At 40.9% G+C, this 16,227-nt stretch overlaps 2 protein-coding genes across 3 annotated transcripts; one reads left to right on the top strand and one right to left on the bottom strand.

Moving 5' to 3' along the window:
* Positions 1 to 4,116: 4,116 nt before the first annotated feature.
* gdpgp1 (GDP-D-glucose phosphorylase 1) lies at positions 4,117 to 6,253 on the bottom strand. The gene has a single exon (XM_057837300.1). The coding sequence runs from the start codon at positions 5,906 to 5,908 to the stop codon at positions 4,847 to 4,849; it is 1,062 nt and encodes a 353-aa protein (XP_057693283.1). The 5' UTR covers positions 5,909 to 6,253; the 3' UTR covers positions 4,117 to 4,846.
* A 1,047-nt stretch (positions 6,254 to 7,300) lies between these two features.
* LOC130915722 (titin-like) lies at positions 7,301 to 14,906 on the top strand. 2 transcript variants are annotated; one of them, XM_057835726.1, is made up of 5 exons: positions 7,301 to 7,376; positions 7,482 to 7,520; positions 7,717 to 7,804; positions 7,979 to 14,239; positions 14,422 to 14,906. In XM_057835726.1, exons 2-5 carry the CDS (start codon positions 7,497 to 7,499, stop codon positions 14,454 to 14,456), a joined length of 6,408 nt encoding a protein of 2,135 aa, XP_057691709.1. In that variant the 5' UTR covers positions 7,301 to 7,376; positions 7,482 to 7,496; the 3' UTR covers positions 14,457 to 14,906. The 2 variants fall into 2 exon arrangements, with proteins under 2 accessions (XP_057691709.1, XP_057691708.1); XM_057835725.1 differs by having other exon boundaries at positions 7,373 to 7,520.
* Positions 14,907 to 16,227: the final 1,321 nt, after the last annotated feature.

Raw genomic sequence — 16,227 nt, 5'->3', positions numbered from 1 at the left:
GCCTCGTTTACATGCTGACTTTTATTCATACCGATTCAGATCATTCCGAATGGAAATTTCACATCAGCTGTTTACATGTCACTTCATCTATTCCGATCCAGCGTTTACATGTGTCTGCCTTTATTCTGAAAGGACGTTTGACAACTGCCGTCTGACATGCGCAGATTAATCAAAACAAAGCGTTACGTTGCAAAACATGGAGATCGATCGTCAGATCAGCTGCTGTTTTAACTTTTCGAGTGGAAACAAAACTTCAGAATGACACGCCGTTCATTTAAAAAGTTGTGTGGGCTGGTGGAGTGATTCATGGATATAAACTTTCCGCTGGACTCCAATTAGGTGCGCTGTGCGTGTGCTTGGAAGCCATGTTGCAAGTGACGTTACTTACGTCACCAAGTGACGTCACCACGTCAGTACGGAGCATGTGCAGAAAGAACGCAACCAGACACCATTCCGCTTCCCTGTTTACATGATATAATTTTACTTCTAATCGGTTTGGGAAAAGGAATATTCCACCCCTGTGAATCGGAATGAAATTCCATTCGGTTTGGGCCTGTTCATTCCGAATGAGGTGTTTATATGGAACATATTTATTCGGTTTGAACAAATATTCCGATTGTAAGTGGAATATTTGGCTCCATGTAAACGTGGCAATTGACCACCTTTTTAAAGACAGTTCAATATTTCCCCTATTCATATTTAAAGCATTTTTCAGACTACAAGTTGCACTGAAATTTAAAGTACACTACAAATAAACGAGTACATTTTCAAACATAAAGCGCATTAATGCATCAATGTACTGAATTTATAATTTAACTTTTAACATGATATTGTTTTATTTATTCATTATTCCTTTTATTGTTTTACTTATGGTTTTGATGAATGATGAATGTGTCTTGAGCACTTTATTAGAGCAGTATAATCCCGCCGATGGGACATGCCCGAAACACTTCTCCAGGGAGGCGTCCAGGAGGCATCCGAATCAGATGCCTGAGCCACCTCAACTGGCTCTTCTCAACGCGGAGGAGTAGCGGCTCGACACAGAGCCCTCCCGGATGACCGACTTCTCACCCTATCTCTAAGGGAGAGCCCAGACAGGCAGACACCATGCAGAGGAAACTAATTTCAGCCGCTTGTATCCGGGATCTTGTCCTTTCGATCATGACCCACAGCTCATGACCATACAGTAGGTGAGGGTAGGAACATACTGTATATCGACTGGTTAATCGAGAGCTTCGCCTTTCGGCTTAGCTCCTTCTTCACCACTACGTACTGGTGCAGAGTCCGCATCACTGCAGACGCTGCACCGATCCGCCTGTCGATTTCCCGCTCCCTCCTACCCTCACTCGTGAACAAGACCTCAAGATACTTCAACTCCTCCACATGGGGCAGGATCTCATCCCCGACCCAAAGAGGGCACTCCACCCTTTCCAACCGAGGACCATGGTCTCGGATTTGGAGGTGCTGATCTTCATCTCACCCGCTTCACACTCGGCTGCAAACCGCTCCAGTGAGAGTTGGAGGCCACGGCTTAATGAAGCCAACAGCACCACATCATCTGAAAAAAGCAGAGATGTAATACTGAGGCCAACAAACCCTGCGCCAAGAAATTCTTTACTCCCTCCTGTGCCCTTAGATAATGACCCAAATACAAACAGGGTCTCGACAGGGTTCAACAAGCCAAATTTAAGACTTTTGAAGACTTTTTAAAAACCATAATGAATAAAATTTAAGACCCATTTAACATTGATACCGGTAAAAGACATACAAAAGATTTGAAGGAATATTGGAGGCCCGGAATTACTTACAATGTATATGAATGTATTCCCAGCTCTTTCACACTGTGATACAAATGAGTAGTAAGTACTACTAGTAGTAGTAATAGTAGTAAAGTAAAAGCAATAAATTTTTAAGACCTTTCAAAATGGCGGCCATGGCATAGTTAGCTGCTCGAGTTGTCCTGGGACCGAACGGTCAGTGGTGCGATTCCCGGCTATGATTGCCTATTGTTGACGTGCCCTTGGGCAAAGCACTGAACTCTCATTTGTCCCCAGTGGGTTGGCAACGCCTTGCATGGCAGCAGGACCATTGGTGTGTGAATGTGTGAGTGAAAGGGTAAACGTGTGCTAACGTAAAGCACTTTGGGCATTGTCACAATGTAGATAAATGCGCTATAAAAGTACTCCATTTTCCAAAATTGTATTTAAGACCTTTTATGAGACTTTAGGAGAATTTTAGACATTTTAAGGCCTTAAATTTAAATTTTTGGACTGTTTTCTGGACTTTTTAAGACCCTGCAAATACCCTGAAAAAAGAACCAAAAAGCAAACCTCATCACATTTGTAGATTTAATCTGTTCAATGCCTGTTTGACTTACTGCTGTGCAAGATATAAATGCCAAACTAGATGAATTCACGTGTACAATATGTAATGACAAACCCAAAGTATGTATCATAGTCCTGTGATTTTGCATCATGTATTAAAATGACCTCTTTTTTGTCAAGACGGCAGTGGATGCTGAGTGAACGCTTGTGATCAGGAGAAAGCACATATTGCTGCTCTAATCATTTTGTTGCATTGCTGCCTTGGTGATGCCATCCTAGCATATGAAACGATCCACTGGGAGGACGACAAACTTTTGTTCATAACAGTAAACGAATTGGTATGAGAGAGGTCTCATTTGTCTTCGATAACGAAGTGATCCACTTTTTTTTAAGATACTGCATACATTTGGCCACACAGTAAATGAGGTGGGCATAAATTGTGATATTTCTTATGGTGCGTCAATCATAACTGAACAATATCATCTTTGTAAAGGCAGAATATTTTGTACTTTGCACAAAACATAAGCTGTATTTTAGAGCTGAAACGATTACTCGAATAATTCGAGTAACTCGACTATAAAAAATGGATCAAGGAATTCTCTCCGCCTTGAGGAATCGTTTAATTTTGCCAGCTCCAAGCATGACATTTTGTCCAGACTTCTTGTAGAGCGGCACAACGCGCTGATGTCACGTGGGTACAGGAAAAAGTCAAAGGCGGCGGATATATTTCATTTCAACCATGCATGCATATAGAGGGAATGATGAGGACGCAGACGAAAGCAGGAGAAAAGCACCAAGAAAAAACAGAAAATATCAAAATTGTGGGAGCATTTCAACCTGGACACCAAGGCGAACACGGTTTCATGTATTCACTGTAAGACAGCGCTATGCTATGCTACACCATAGGCGGAATTTGACTTTTGGGCAGGTAGGGCACCACATATCGATGACCCCGAAACGCACTGTGAGCAATAAAATTAACTTACAAGAAGAATATTTATAATGATAATTTAAAAATTAGCGTATTTTTTTTTTTTTTTTATGTTTCCCGTCATTTTTGAGGGGAATTTTAAATCAGGCTGCTTAGGACAGCTATAATTTTCGCCAAGATCGTCATCCACTGAATATGGTATGCCCACTGGTGGTGGCTCTGTTGTACAATGAGTGTCTTTAGTGGGGCAAATTGAAACGTGTGCTCTCGGGCGTTTCATGGTCCACGTTTTCAATCCTTGGTTCTTGCTCAGTAGTTGTTGTTGCTTTTGAAAGCTTAGGTTTGAAAAAATGATGTATACCCATCATGCCTCTTCGGTCCTCAGGTGGTTTTGGCTAACCAAAGCAAATGACTGTCTTTGGTGCTAGTCACATGATCTGTTCGAAAAATTATTTTGACCCATTATACATTTTTTGTTTTTCATTTCATTCATTTTTGTTGTTTATTTTATTGCTTTACAACTTTTATAGAAAATATTTTACCGGAAAACTCTTAATTTTACAATCATACACAGGAAAGTCAATGACAATATTCGAAAAGGGGGGGGGAAAAGATGGCGGGGGGGGCATGCCGCTCCTGGGCCCTCCCTTAAACTCCGCGTATGTGCTATACTCAATGCTGCAGCCCCACCGAAGGCACCCCGTTTACTCCGAGAGCGGAAAAGCCATACTCAGGACAAGGTAAAATTAAGTCAACATAGTGCTAATAAATAAGATTAACGTTACTGTAACTGGCTAACGTAACGTTAGCCCTGCAGAGGGCTAGGTTTCTATTAATTATGACTACTGTCGATGCATGTATTTCATACAGGCTTTATTCAATCTGTAAAAACACAGTGCTGTACAGTGATGAGGGTGTAAAATAAAAACATAAGCTAACTAATTTTACCTCAGTAGTCAATGTTGGATAAAACACCAAGTAGAACTGGTGCTCCAATACAGCAGGTATCATACCTTTATTCTGAACGCTGCAAAAACTCAAAATCCTATCAGAACTTACAATTTAGACTACTGTAGAACTTAAAAGTAGCTTCACACAAATGGAATTTCAATTTCAAAACAGGTGGGAAAAACATAACTTTTAAGTGATGTGTGTTATCAAATGTAATGACATTTTAAAGTAAGATTTTTTTTTTTTTTTTTTGAGTGAAAGCAGTGATTTTTTTTTTTTCTAGTCACATCCAATCGTTGGCTGTTTTCAACAATATACATCTAAAATAAAGACATTGTCAAAAAATATATTTATATTTGCTCTTTACCTTAAAAAATGTTTTATCCAATTACTTGATGGAATTTTCAGTAGAATACTCGATTACTAAAATATTTCATAGCTGCAGCCCTACTGTATATTATATGGGCCGAGAAACTCGATTAGCACTGAGTGGAATATTATTTGTTTATATTTTGAAGCAGTAATTGATCAAACTTGGCTGCACATCATACAGTACATCTCTTTAAAACACAACTCTGGAAACAGCTTATCATTAAACCTATTCATTCATACCCACTCAACAGTTTTGTCATTCCTAAACTTACAGTATCATTAAATGTTGGGTCAACTGCTTTTCCAGTTGAAGAAAATCTTCATGCGGAAGAAGATAACGCTGAATTATTTCTATCACATGCGACTCAGTGGCTAGCTCAAAGTCCTTCTTGTTCTTAAACGGTAGATGTCCTGCAAGCTCGCACAGGGCAACGTTGAGAGCGGACTCCTCTTTAGTACCGAAACAAGCTACTCTGGGCCACACGGCGATGCGCACACCTTTTCTTAACAAATTGTCATTCTGTTCGCAGGGTGGACATCCCCTGGTCATGAAGAGATTATGAGCGACATTGGCCTCTACTAAGAAGTCAGTGACATGGCCGATGGTGTTTGCAACAACCTCCACACACTCAGATTCAGTGTAGAACAGAAATCCTGATGGAAATCCTGTCAAAGTGTGAAATCCCTTCCCAGGAAGGACAGGCCGGCAAGGTAGAGATTCAATATTCAGCTTGTGTTTCAGGTAATATCCATGGAGGTGCAAATGATTGACAGATGCAAAGGCTCCTAAACTGTTGAAGCCCACACGAAACGCTGGATCTGAACTGAGCAGCACGGATTCAATACCAACTTGAATGGAAAACCTTGTGAGAACCTGAGGAAAGCAGCGTGTTGGGTCTGGAACAAAAAGACAATGTCCAAACTCTAGAGGACTGACATTGACCAATACAACAATCTTGCATGGTTGATGGCCAATTTTTTGTTCTTCATCACAGTCCTTAATCATCTCAAAGATGATCTCATCTGGATTGATCTTGTTAAAATTAAACTGATTGGCATTGAAAACCTGTTTAATACTTAAGATCTCCTGAGGCTTTCTCCTCTCTATTCCTCTTTTGACATTTAACTGCGCCACAAAACCACAGGAGCCAGGCAGGATACGTGTTTGCAAGTCCCCCAAAGTGTAACGGAGGAGCCCCCTCTCCATCCTGTCCGTCCATCCAGCTTGGACGGCTGAATCAAACCTAGATTTATTTGCCATCTGAGGTACAGTGATAAAGCGCACATCTCCAACAAAGTCCTGCTTCCCGTAGAAAAATTGAGTTGGCATGGTTGATTCTGGAGGTTAAGTTAGTAGTTGGAAGTGTGGGGAAGAGCAATGGTGTCTTACGACACTTAAGTATATAAACGGGTTTGAGGATTTTCAGTCTTCTGAACCGATGTTCGCTGTTAGGTGCCACCCATGAGTTATAATGACAACAAACAAAGCCATTGTTGTATACTTTAGCTTGTTGGACTCGATTTCCTGGATACTAGCGCTGGTTCTTCTTTGTTGGTATATGCATTTCCGGTTTGAGTAGCGAAAATAAGACTATTGTCCTCTTTGTAAAGTCGAATCTCATAAACTTTATGCCAACTTTCCTCATTTTTTGTTAGAATATGTCATCCTATCAAGGAGACGATAAAATGTGCTTCTTTTTTTTAATACATCTAAATTAATTCGACAACGTCCACCGTTTGAAGTCAAGAGAGTCGCACGCGACGGCGAATATTGATGACGTAATTGTGTAGTTTCAAAGAAACGTTTCCTGTCAGTTCCCTGTCGTACGATATTTTATCTCTTACATGTTTTTATAATTAATCATATTTTTTTTTTTAGTTATTGCTGTTTTCCATGTGGATAGTAATGTTGCTCGTTTTAAAAAAATGAATTTATTAAAAAAAAAAAAAAAATCATAATGTTTACATTTTCACAGTTCTGTAGGACAGTAAGATACAAGTTTGTATTTCCGCACTTTTTTAAATTTTACATATTTTTTTTTAAATTAGACTAATATTTTTTAGCACTTTTTGGCCATACCTTTATACATTATGTAAGGTTATCTAAAAACAATTACACAACAAGAAGAACATAGCCTACTGTACAAACTCTACACAGGAAGACCACAGCCTTTAACCTCAGATCTGTGAGGCCACCTGGACTTCATATAACTTTTCACTTATGAGCAATTAGTTGAAAATTTTCTCAGCATCTCAACATCATCTCGTGGGGCCACGTTAAGAAAAAAAAAAGAGAGAGAGAGAGAGAGAGAGAGAGAGAGAGAGAGAGAGAGAGAGAGAGAGAGAGAGAGAGAGAGAGAGAGAGAGAGAGAGAGAGAGAGAGAGAGAGAGAGAGAGAGAGTCAAATATGGCAAGTTTGTTATTCATAATAATTAAATCTTAACTTTTTGCATTGTTATAGGCAGACCTATGCATTGTGAGTCTGGATAAAGCTTTTCCTGAATATTTTAATACTGTTTCTATAATTTGTCTTGGAAAAAAAAACAAACTATACAAATGGCAGTTACATTCTATCTATATTAATATATATATATACACTGTGTATATATACAGTATATATGTATATATAAAGTAATTAATCACCAACATACAAATAAATTGTCTAATCATGGTTGTTCTGTAACCCCATGTAGGCGCTACTATCTTTGGAAGATGAAGCAGCTGGTCAGTCAGTCAGTCATGCGGCTATTTTAGCAGCTTGCTTTTGGAGATAAAGCAGGCAGTGTCTGCTGGAATTGGTCAGTGTCTTTAGCTGCTTCAGAGAACAGTTTGATTTTACATTATCTCAAACTGCTTTCTGTTGAATTTGCTGAATCTTTATTTTTTCACGTCCACTGTTTAAGGACATACATAAGGGGATGGAGGCAAGAAAAGACAATGAAGTAAGTATTTGATTTTTACTTGCTTGAAAAAATCTTAAAATAGTGTATGCATTTGTGTTTTTACGAATTGTTTTTTTTTTTTGTACGAATTGTATTATTCCACTTGTGTAAGCAGTCAAGTTTTCATGAGATCTTTCATGTTAAGAATTAACCACCTGTACGATAATGGTTTCACCCACAACTGGCTGTTTTGTAGGCAGGAACTGAACCAAACGATACAGCTCATCTTGTTAATCCGACAAACGATACCGATGCTGAGTCATCCACCACTGCAGTTGTTGATGGTAGGCAAAGCACCTTTCCAGTCATCATGTCGTCACACTAAATGTGCAGATACAACAGTGTTTTAGAAAATGCAATTACAAATTAAAGAACAAGATATTCAAATCACCATGTGAAATTAAATAATTGGCCTAGTGTCTTACAGTGTTTTATTCATTTACGATGTGATTCTATAGGACAGATCACCAGGTCTGTTGAAAGGAGCACACAAAACCCTAAAGATCAGTCTGCTATGGATACAGCAAAGGAAAAGGCATTAAAACCAACCCTTCAATTGAATTTGACCACATTCACAGTAAAAAATGGTGAAGAGTTGAAAGTAGAGATACCAGTGCTGGGGAATCCAACTCCAAAGATAGAATGGGAAAAAGATGGACTGTCTGTTAAGGAGACATCCAGGTTGGAGATCTCAACTACATCATCAATGACAGTTCTTCATATCAGACATGCTGCGAGGGAGCACGTCGGTCAATATTCCATCAAAGCGAGCAACACTGCTGGAAACGTTACAGGAGAAATCACAGTGGTGGTTTTTGAAAAGCCAGACCCACCCAAAGGGCCCGTGAGGATTGATGAGATCAGTTCTGATTATGTGTCCATTTCCTGGGAGCCACCTGAATACACAGGAGGCTGTCAGCTTGACAACTACATAGTAGAGAAACGTGAAATTATTAACATGGCTTGGCAGATTGTATCAGCAACGACAGTGCGAACTGCAATCAAAGTCACCAAACTAAAGACTGGTAATGAGTATCAATTCAGAGTGTTTGCAGAAAATAGGTATGGCAAGAGTACACCAATTACATCTTCAATTGTCCTCGCACAGTATCCATTTAGTGTTCCTAGGGCTACTGGTACGCCTTTCGTGTCCGCAGTGACAAAGTACAGCATGTTAGTCGAATGGGCGCCCCCAGGAGAAGATGGAGGCAGCCCAGTCACTGGCTATTATTTGGAAAGAAAGGAGAAAAACAGCATCTTATGGACCAAGCTGAACAAACTTGCCCTACCTGATACCAGACTCAAAACAACTGGCCTGGAAGAAGGCATTGAGTATGAATTCAGAGTTTTTGCTGAGAACATTGCCGGACTCAGTCCATCAAGCAAGATATCAGACTGCTATGTGGCGAGAGATCCCTGTGAGCCACCTGGTAAACCTGAAGCTGTTGTCATTACTAAAGAGAACGTCACACTCCGATGGGCCAAACCTGGCAATGATGGTGGCAGCTCCATCACAGGCTATGTTGTGGAAAAGAAAGAGCTTCCAAATGGCAGATGGATGAAAGCAAACTTCACAAATGTAATTGAGAATCAATTCACAATTACAGGCCTGACAGGAGGCCAAAGTTATGAGTTCAGAGTAACTGCAAAGAATGGTGGAGGCGTCTGGAGCAAACCCTCTGAAAGTATAACCATCTTTGCTGAAGATGTAATTGAAGGACCCTCTGTGGTCATGGACTCCAAGTTTAAGAGTACAATTGTGGTTCAGGCTGGCGAAACGTTTACAATTGAAGCTGATTACTTTGGAAAGCCCCTACCCGATATAAGGTGGCTGAAGGAGGAGGTGGAAATAAACAAAGCTACACCAAGAACAGATGTAAAAAACACGCTCACCCATACAACACTAACTATCAGGGACTGTACACGGACAGATGGAGGACGGTTTGTACTGAGTCTCACAAACATTGATGGAACAACATCGGTAACAGTTAATGTAAAAGTATTGGATACACCCGGTTTTCCAGATGGACCTCTGAGGGTGAAAGTTGTCAGTGCTGAAAAATGTAATCTTCATTGGAACCCACCTTTAAATGATGGCGGTGCCAGTGTTTCACATTACATTGTTGAAAAAAGGGAGACCAGCCGTGTCACATGGACAGGGGTTGATCCACATGTTGAAGGTGTCAGTTACAAAGCAACAAAGCTGACACCAGGAAGAGAATACCTATTTCGTGTTTGTGCTGTGAACAAATTTGGTGCAGGGGAATTTCTGGAATCAGAACCATTCATTGCACAGAATCCCTTTAAAACACCTAGTGCTCCCTCTACTCCTGTAGCCAGTTCTGTGGCTGGAGACTCTGTAATGTTGAGATGGGAAAGACCTGAGACGGATGGAGGTTCAGAGATTGATGGCTACATCTTGGAGAAATGTGATAAAGAGGGTGTTCGGTGGACTAAGTGTAACAAGAGAAGACTGAATGACTTGTGTTTCAGATGCACAGGACTCACCGAGGGACATTATTATCAGTTTCGAGTATCGGCAGAAAATGCTGCAGGTGTTGGTCCGCCCAGTGAGGCAAGTGATTATATTAAAGTGTGTGATGCATCATACCCTCCTGGTCCCCCTACCAACCTTAAAGTTACAGATCATTCATGCAGTGCTGTCTCTCTATCCTGGTCAAAGTCTATCTATGATGGTGGCGCTCCTATTACTGGATATCTTGTTGAGATGAAAGAAACAACGGATGACGAATGGATCACATGCACACAAAACACACAAGAAACAAAGGACACAATAAAAGGTCTGAAACAAAATGTAGAGTACAACTTTCGGGTACGTGCAAAAAATGCCAATGGAGTTGGTGAACCTGTGGACTTACCGGAGTCTGTGGTTGCAGTTGAGAAACTAGAGCCACCTGAAGTTGTGTTGGACACAACTTTGAGAAAGATAGTTAATGTTCGAGCCTGTTCAACATTACGTCTCGATGTTGCCATCAAAGGAAGGCCAGAACCTGAGGTCCAATGGTCAAAGGAGGATGGCCCTATCAGTGAGCATGCACAAATAGAGGTTACCGGTTCCCACACATTGCTGATGATCGAAAATGTCAATAGAAATGACACTGGGAAGTATGTATTGACTGTTACGAACTGTAAGGGCTCTAAATCAGGATTTATCAATGTTCGAGTGTTGGATACCCCAGGTGCACCAACAAACCTGCAAATAAAAGATGTTCAGAGAGATTCTGTTTCCATCTCCTGGGAAGCTCCTCTCGTTGATGGAGGAGCAGAAATCTTACATTACACTGTGGAAAAGAGAGAGGAAGCTAGGAAGGTATTCACAAGTGTCTGTAGTAACTGCACAAGAAATTCCTATAAAATTGACAATCTCCAGGAGGGCTGTTTTTATTACTTCCGTATCTTGGCTGTAAACGAGTATGGGAGCGGACAAGCAGCAGAAACAAATGAGCCCGTTAAAGTGTCTGAAGTACCACTTCCTCCAGGAAAAATCACGCAGGATGATGTCACTTGTGACAGTGTACACCTCTCATGGGAAAAGCCAGATCATGACGGTGGAAGCAAAATTACATGTTATATTGTGGAAATGCTAGCAAAGGGAGATGATACATGGAAAACCTGTTCTGAAAGTAAATCACTAGAAACAGTCATTAGCAGACTGACAAAAGGGATGGAGTATTTCTTTAGAGTTAGCGCCGTGAATGAAAAGGGAAAGAGTGAACCGAAGCTCCTGTTGACACCTGTTACTGTAAATGACACAAGTGCTAAACCTGTTATTAATTTGCTGTCAAGTGCATTCAATGTGAAGGCAGGAAATGATTTAAGGATTGATGTGCCTTTTAAAGGTGTACCACAGCCAACAGTAACATGGAAGAAAGATGGCAATATCCTTAAAGAGACCTGTAGGGTAAATGTGTCTACATTGGATATGTCATCTCAAATCATAATCAAAGATGCAAATAAGATGGATGTTGGCTTATATGAGGTAACTGTGAGTAATTCCGCTGGTAGTACATCTGCTGAAATCCATGTTAATGTTTTTGAAAAACCTGGAGCACCATGTAACCTCACTGTGGAAGAAGTTAGTGCCGACTTTGTGTCTCTGATATGGCAGCCCCCGCAATACAGTGGAGGGTGTCAAATATCTAATTATGTTGTTGATAAGAGAGATGCGGCAAGCACAATTTGGCAGACTGTGTCAGCCACCGTTGCCAGAACTTCTATAAAAATTACACGGCTGACACAGGGAACTGAATATCACTTTCGTGTTGCTGCGGAGAATCGCTATGGCAAAAGCTCTTTTATTGAGTCTGAACCTGTTGTTGCCCAGTACCCGTTCAAGGTCCCAAGTTCACCAAACAATATCTCGGTGATAAGCGCCTCAAAGTCTACGATGGTCATTACATGGAGCCCGGCAAGTAGTGATGGTGGTAGCCCTATTATTGGCTATCATATTGAATGCAAAGATCAGAGTAGTATTCTCTGGACAAAGTTAAACAGGAGTCCCGTGACGGAGAACAGATTCAAAGTCACAAGCATTGAAGAAGGCCTCATCTATGAGTTCCGGGTGTACGCTGAAAACATCGCTGGTGTAGGTCCATGCAGTAAAGCCTCTGAGCCTGTTGTAGCACGAGACCAATGTGAACCCCCACACAACCTCACAATCACTAATATAACCAATTCATCAGTGTCCCTCTCATGGGAAAAACCACAATATGATGGTGGTGCAAAAATTACTAGTTTCATCGTAGAACGCAAAGAGCTTCCCGATAGTTGTTGGCTCAAGTGTAACTTCACCAACTTACTTGATACCTTTTATGAGGTAACTGGTCTTACAGAGGGTGAACAGTATGACTTCAGAGTCCTTGCAAAGAATGCAGTGGAGCTCTTCAGTGCACCCTCCGAGTCCACAGGACCTGTGACTGTGCAGCATGATGTGAAGCCACCTAAAATTATTTTGGATGACAAATTTAGACATGTTTTGATTGTAAAAGTAGGTGAACTTCTAAGAATAGATGCTGACATCTCAGGTCGTCCCAACCCAACAGTTTTGTGGTCAAAGAATGGTAGAACTATTGACACAAAGGGTAGGGTTGAGATTAGTGTAACAAAGACGCATACATCTCTACTTATCCGAGAAAGTGTTCGAAAAGACTCCGGACAGTACACTCTGACCCTACAGAGTACTGCTGGTACTACATCTATTGCTTTTACATGTCGAGTCTTAGACAGGCCCGGCCCACCAGCTGGACCTCTGGAAGTATCTGGACTTTCAGCAGAGAAAGTCACTTTATCATGGGGACCCCCTCATGAGACAGGTGGTGCAGAGATCATGCATTACATTATTGAGAAGTGTGAAACTAGCCGTGTAGCTTGGACTCTTGTCTTTGGTGAATTGATGACAACTACTTGCAAAATCACCAAGCTACTCAAAGGAAATGAGTACCTCTTTAGGGTGAGGGCAGTGAACAAGTATGGTGAAGGAGAAAATCTGGAAAGTGATCCCATCAAGGCAACTGACCCCTTCACCCATCCATCAGCTCCAACGGATGTTGAGGTCACAAGTAAAACGAATGAAGCTATGACTATTTGCTGGAAGAGCCCGGTGTCTGATGGCGGAAGCCGAATAAGTGGCTACATTATTGAGAAGCGTGAAAAACAGGGCATTCTCTGGCTACGTGTTAATAAGAAACCTGTCTACGACCGACGAGTCAAAGTATCTGGTTTACACGAAGGATGTGAATATGAATTTCGTGTTTTTGCAGAGAATGCTGCAGGGATAAGTGAACCCAGTCTGCCATGTCCTCATACCATGGCAGAAGATCCAAAGTTTTTGCCTTCCCCTCCTGGAAAGCCTACTATTCTTGATTCCTCCAAGTCCTCAATTACACTGTCATGGAATAAGCCACTGTTTGATGGTGGAGCGCCAGTCACTGGCTATAAAGTTGAATTCAGAAAATCAACAGAAGAAGTCTGGACTGTTGGCACTCAAAAAACAGATAAGACTGAGTTTAAAGTGACTGGGCTCACCTCAGGGACAGACTATGTATTTGTTGTTAGATCAATAAATAAGGTAGGCATCAGTGAGGCCAGCCCCGAAACAGATCCTTATGTCACTGTCGACAGAGAGGAGGAACCCAAGTTTGAAATAAGCACTGAGATGAAAAAAACTCTCCATATTAAAGAAGGAAGTGCCTTCACTTTAACTGCGCCTTTCACTGGAAAACCTGCTCCAAGTGTGACTTGGGAAAAAGCAGATGTTGATCTGAGAATCAGAGGGCTGATAAACACCACCAGCTCCATGACCTCCATAACTGTGGAAAAAGTGACTCGTGATGATTCAGGCAAATATATAGTAAAACTGCAAAATGGTGTCGGGAATGCCTCTTTGGCTCTAAGTGTGAGAGTCCTGGATTCCCCTGGTCCACCAGCACATTTAGCTGTTAAAGATGTTACCAAGAACTCTGCCACAGTTACTTGGGACATCCCTGAGAATGAGGGAGGAGCCTCTGTAAAGAACTACCTTGTTGACATACTGGACATCAGCAGAAAAGGATGGACAAGACTCACAAACAAATGCCACAGATTGTCCCACAAGGTGACCGACCTGGAGGAGGGAGGAATCTATTACTTTAGAGTTACTGCTGAGAATGAGTTTGGCATTGGTGTTCCGGCAGAGACAAAGGAAGGAACAAGAGTGGCAGGTAGGGTCTAAAAGCAGATTAATAATTTTGTTTGTTGAGAGGCTATATCTATCTACAATAGCTAAATAATTTAGTTAAATGGCCCTCGATATTTCAGATTTATTACATTCTATTTTAATCATGCATACACTTTGATTCACTGCATTCTGTTAATTAATTCCCTTTTAACTACCTTATTTTAGATCCGACAGACTGGGAAGCAAACCTGGGCGCCTAGTTTCTCCCCTCTTCAGATGGCGAGCTGAAAATGTTCAGCATGTTGAGTAGCTTGTTGACCCGTTTACACTATTTTCAATTCTCAAAAGTAAAAGTTTCTTGAATTCAAAAATATTTTTGTGTTTAAACATAAATGTTTTATAGCATCCTTGGATGTTCAATTCAATAAATACATGAATAAAACATGCCCAATACTTGAGTTTGGATTTGAAGTAGAAAATAAAATAATATTTGTTACTCTTATTGATTAATCCTTGTACACATCTTCTACAATTATGTGTATGCAGAAACTGTGCTGACTGCGGCATATTTATATTGATGTTTTTTATGGATTCATTGATTAATGTGCATTTTCTTATTCAAATAAAATGAAACAAAGGAATCAATATGAACAAGGCGCATATCCCAAAGCAGCTTCTGCAAAAAAAAAAAAAAAAAAAAAAAAAAAAAAAGTGTTTTCATTGGCTGAGTAGAAATTAAAAATGTTAATCTGTTTAACATTTGTATTATTATAAACCTTTGCATTTTAGTTTACAACTAACAACATCCATATACGTAAATGAAAATTTTACGAATTCAGGGAACATTAACCAGGGGCATTACCAGAGGGGGCCAAGGGTGGGCAGTGCCCACCCACGGACACGCTCTGCCCACTCAAAGAAAACTGGATTTAGTACTAACGGCAGTCTGGGCACCGTATGGTATCCTATTCATATAGTACAGTGTATGTCAGCGGACACTACCGTCAACTCTCTCGCGTCCTACAGTACACACTGTCAGTTCAGTCCCCACAGAGCAGCCCTTCCCAGCAGAGAGATGTTAATTCCTCGGCGTCCAGGATGCAAATGAATCGCGCATGTGCCAAAGTGCAACTCGCAGACACCATCGGTAGTTTAGACTAGGGGTGTGACAAAATATCGAAATGGTGATATATCGTGATACTTTGTATCCCAAAAGGTTATCGATATGCTTCTGTCAAGAATCGAGATATCGTTTTAAAAAGGTGTCAATGTTTTAAAAAACAAAAAAATAACCATCAAGTTGCTACCAAAATCTTCCACCATAATTGTGTCTCAGTTAACTCTAAGGCTGCCATTGACGGTGCTCGACGCCCAATCCATTTAGACATGAAACGTTTGTTCATTCATAGCCAGAGCATTCACAGTCATTCGGTCCGATTTTCGGGGCATTTACAGGTCACTTGCTCTTCATTTTAGAGCATTTACAGGTTATTTCCTGTTGAGTCTGAGCCACTGCCTATTTATTTGGGTGATTCCCAGGTCACTTCCTGTTCTGTAACTCAAAATAAACAGGAAGTGACTGAAGATCAACAGGTAAATGACCTTAAATGGCCCAAAATGCCTGGCATTGGCTGCCACTGACGGCCATAGACGTTCAATCCGTTTGAAGTGGGAGGGCTCCCATTTCAAATGGATTGGACGTCTACGAGTGATAAACTTATTCCAATTCACAGCAGAAGCTTGTTTTTCGGTTTATTAGTTGTTGGTAAGAAAATCATTCTAGGATATTCTACAAATGTATCGATAATCGTTGTATCGTCATATCGTCAGATCATCATTATTGTGAGCTTTGTATCGCAAATCGTATCATATCGTGAGGTACCAAGAGGTTTCCACTCCTAGTTTAGATACTGTACCTTTAACCCAGTGCTTCTCAATTAATTTCTGTTACGCCCCCCCCCCCCCCCCCCCAAGAAGATGTAAACGTTCCGCGCCCCCCCAACTCTCTGCCGCCACTGTAAATATACTGGA

The sequence above is a fragment of the Corythoichthys intestinalis genome, chromosome 5 (genome assembly GCF_030265065.1).
Source record: "Corythoichthys intestinalis isolate RoL2023-P3 chromosome 5, ASM3026506v1, whole genome shotgun sequence".
NCBI classification, from domain to species: domain Eukaryota; kingdom Metazoa; phylum Chordata; class Actinopteri; order Syngnathiformes; family Syngnathidae; genus Corythoichthys; species Corythoichthys intestinalis.
Note: the sequence above shows the minus strand (reverse complement) of the source record. Positions and strands in the feature narration are given on the sequence as shown.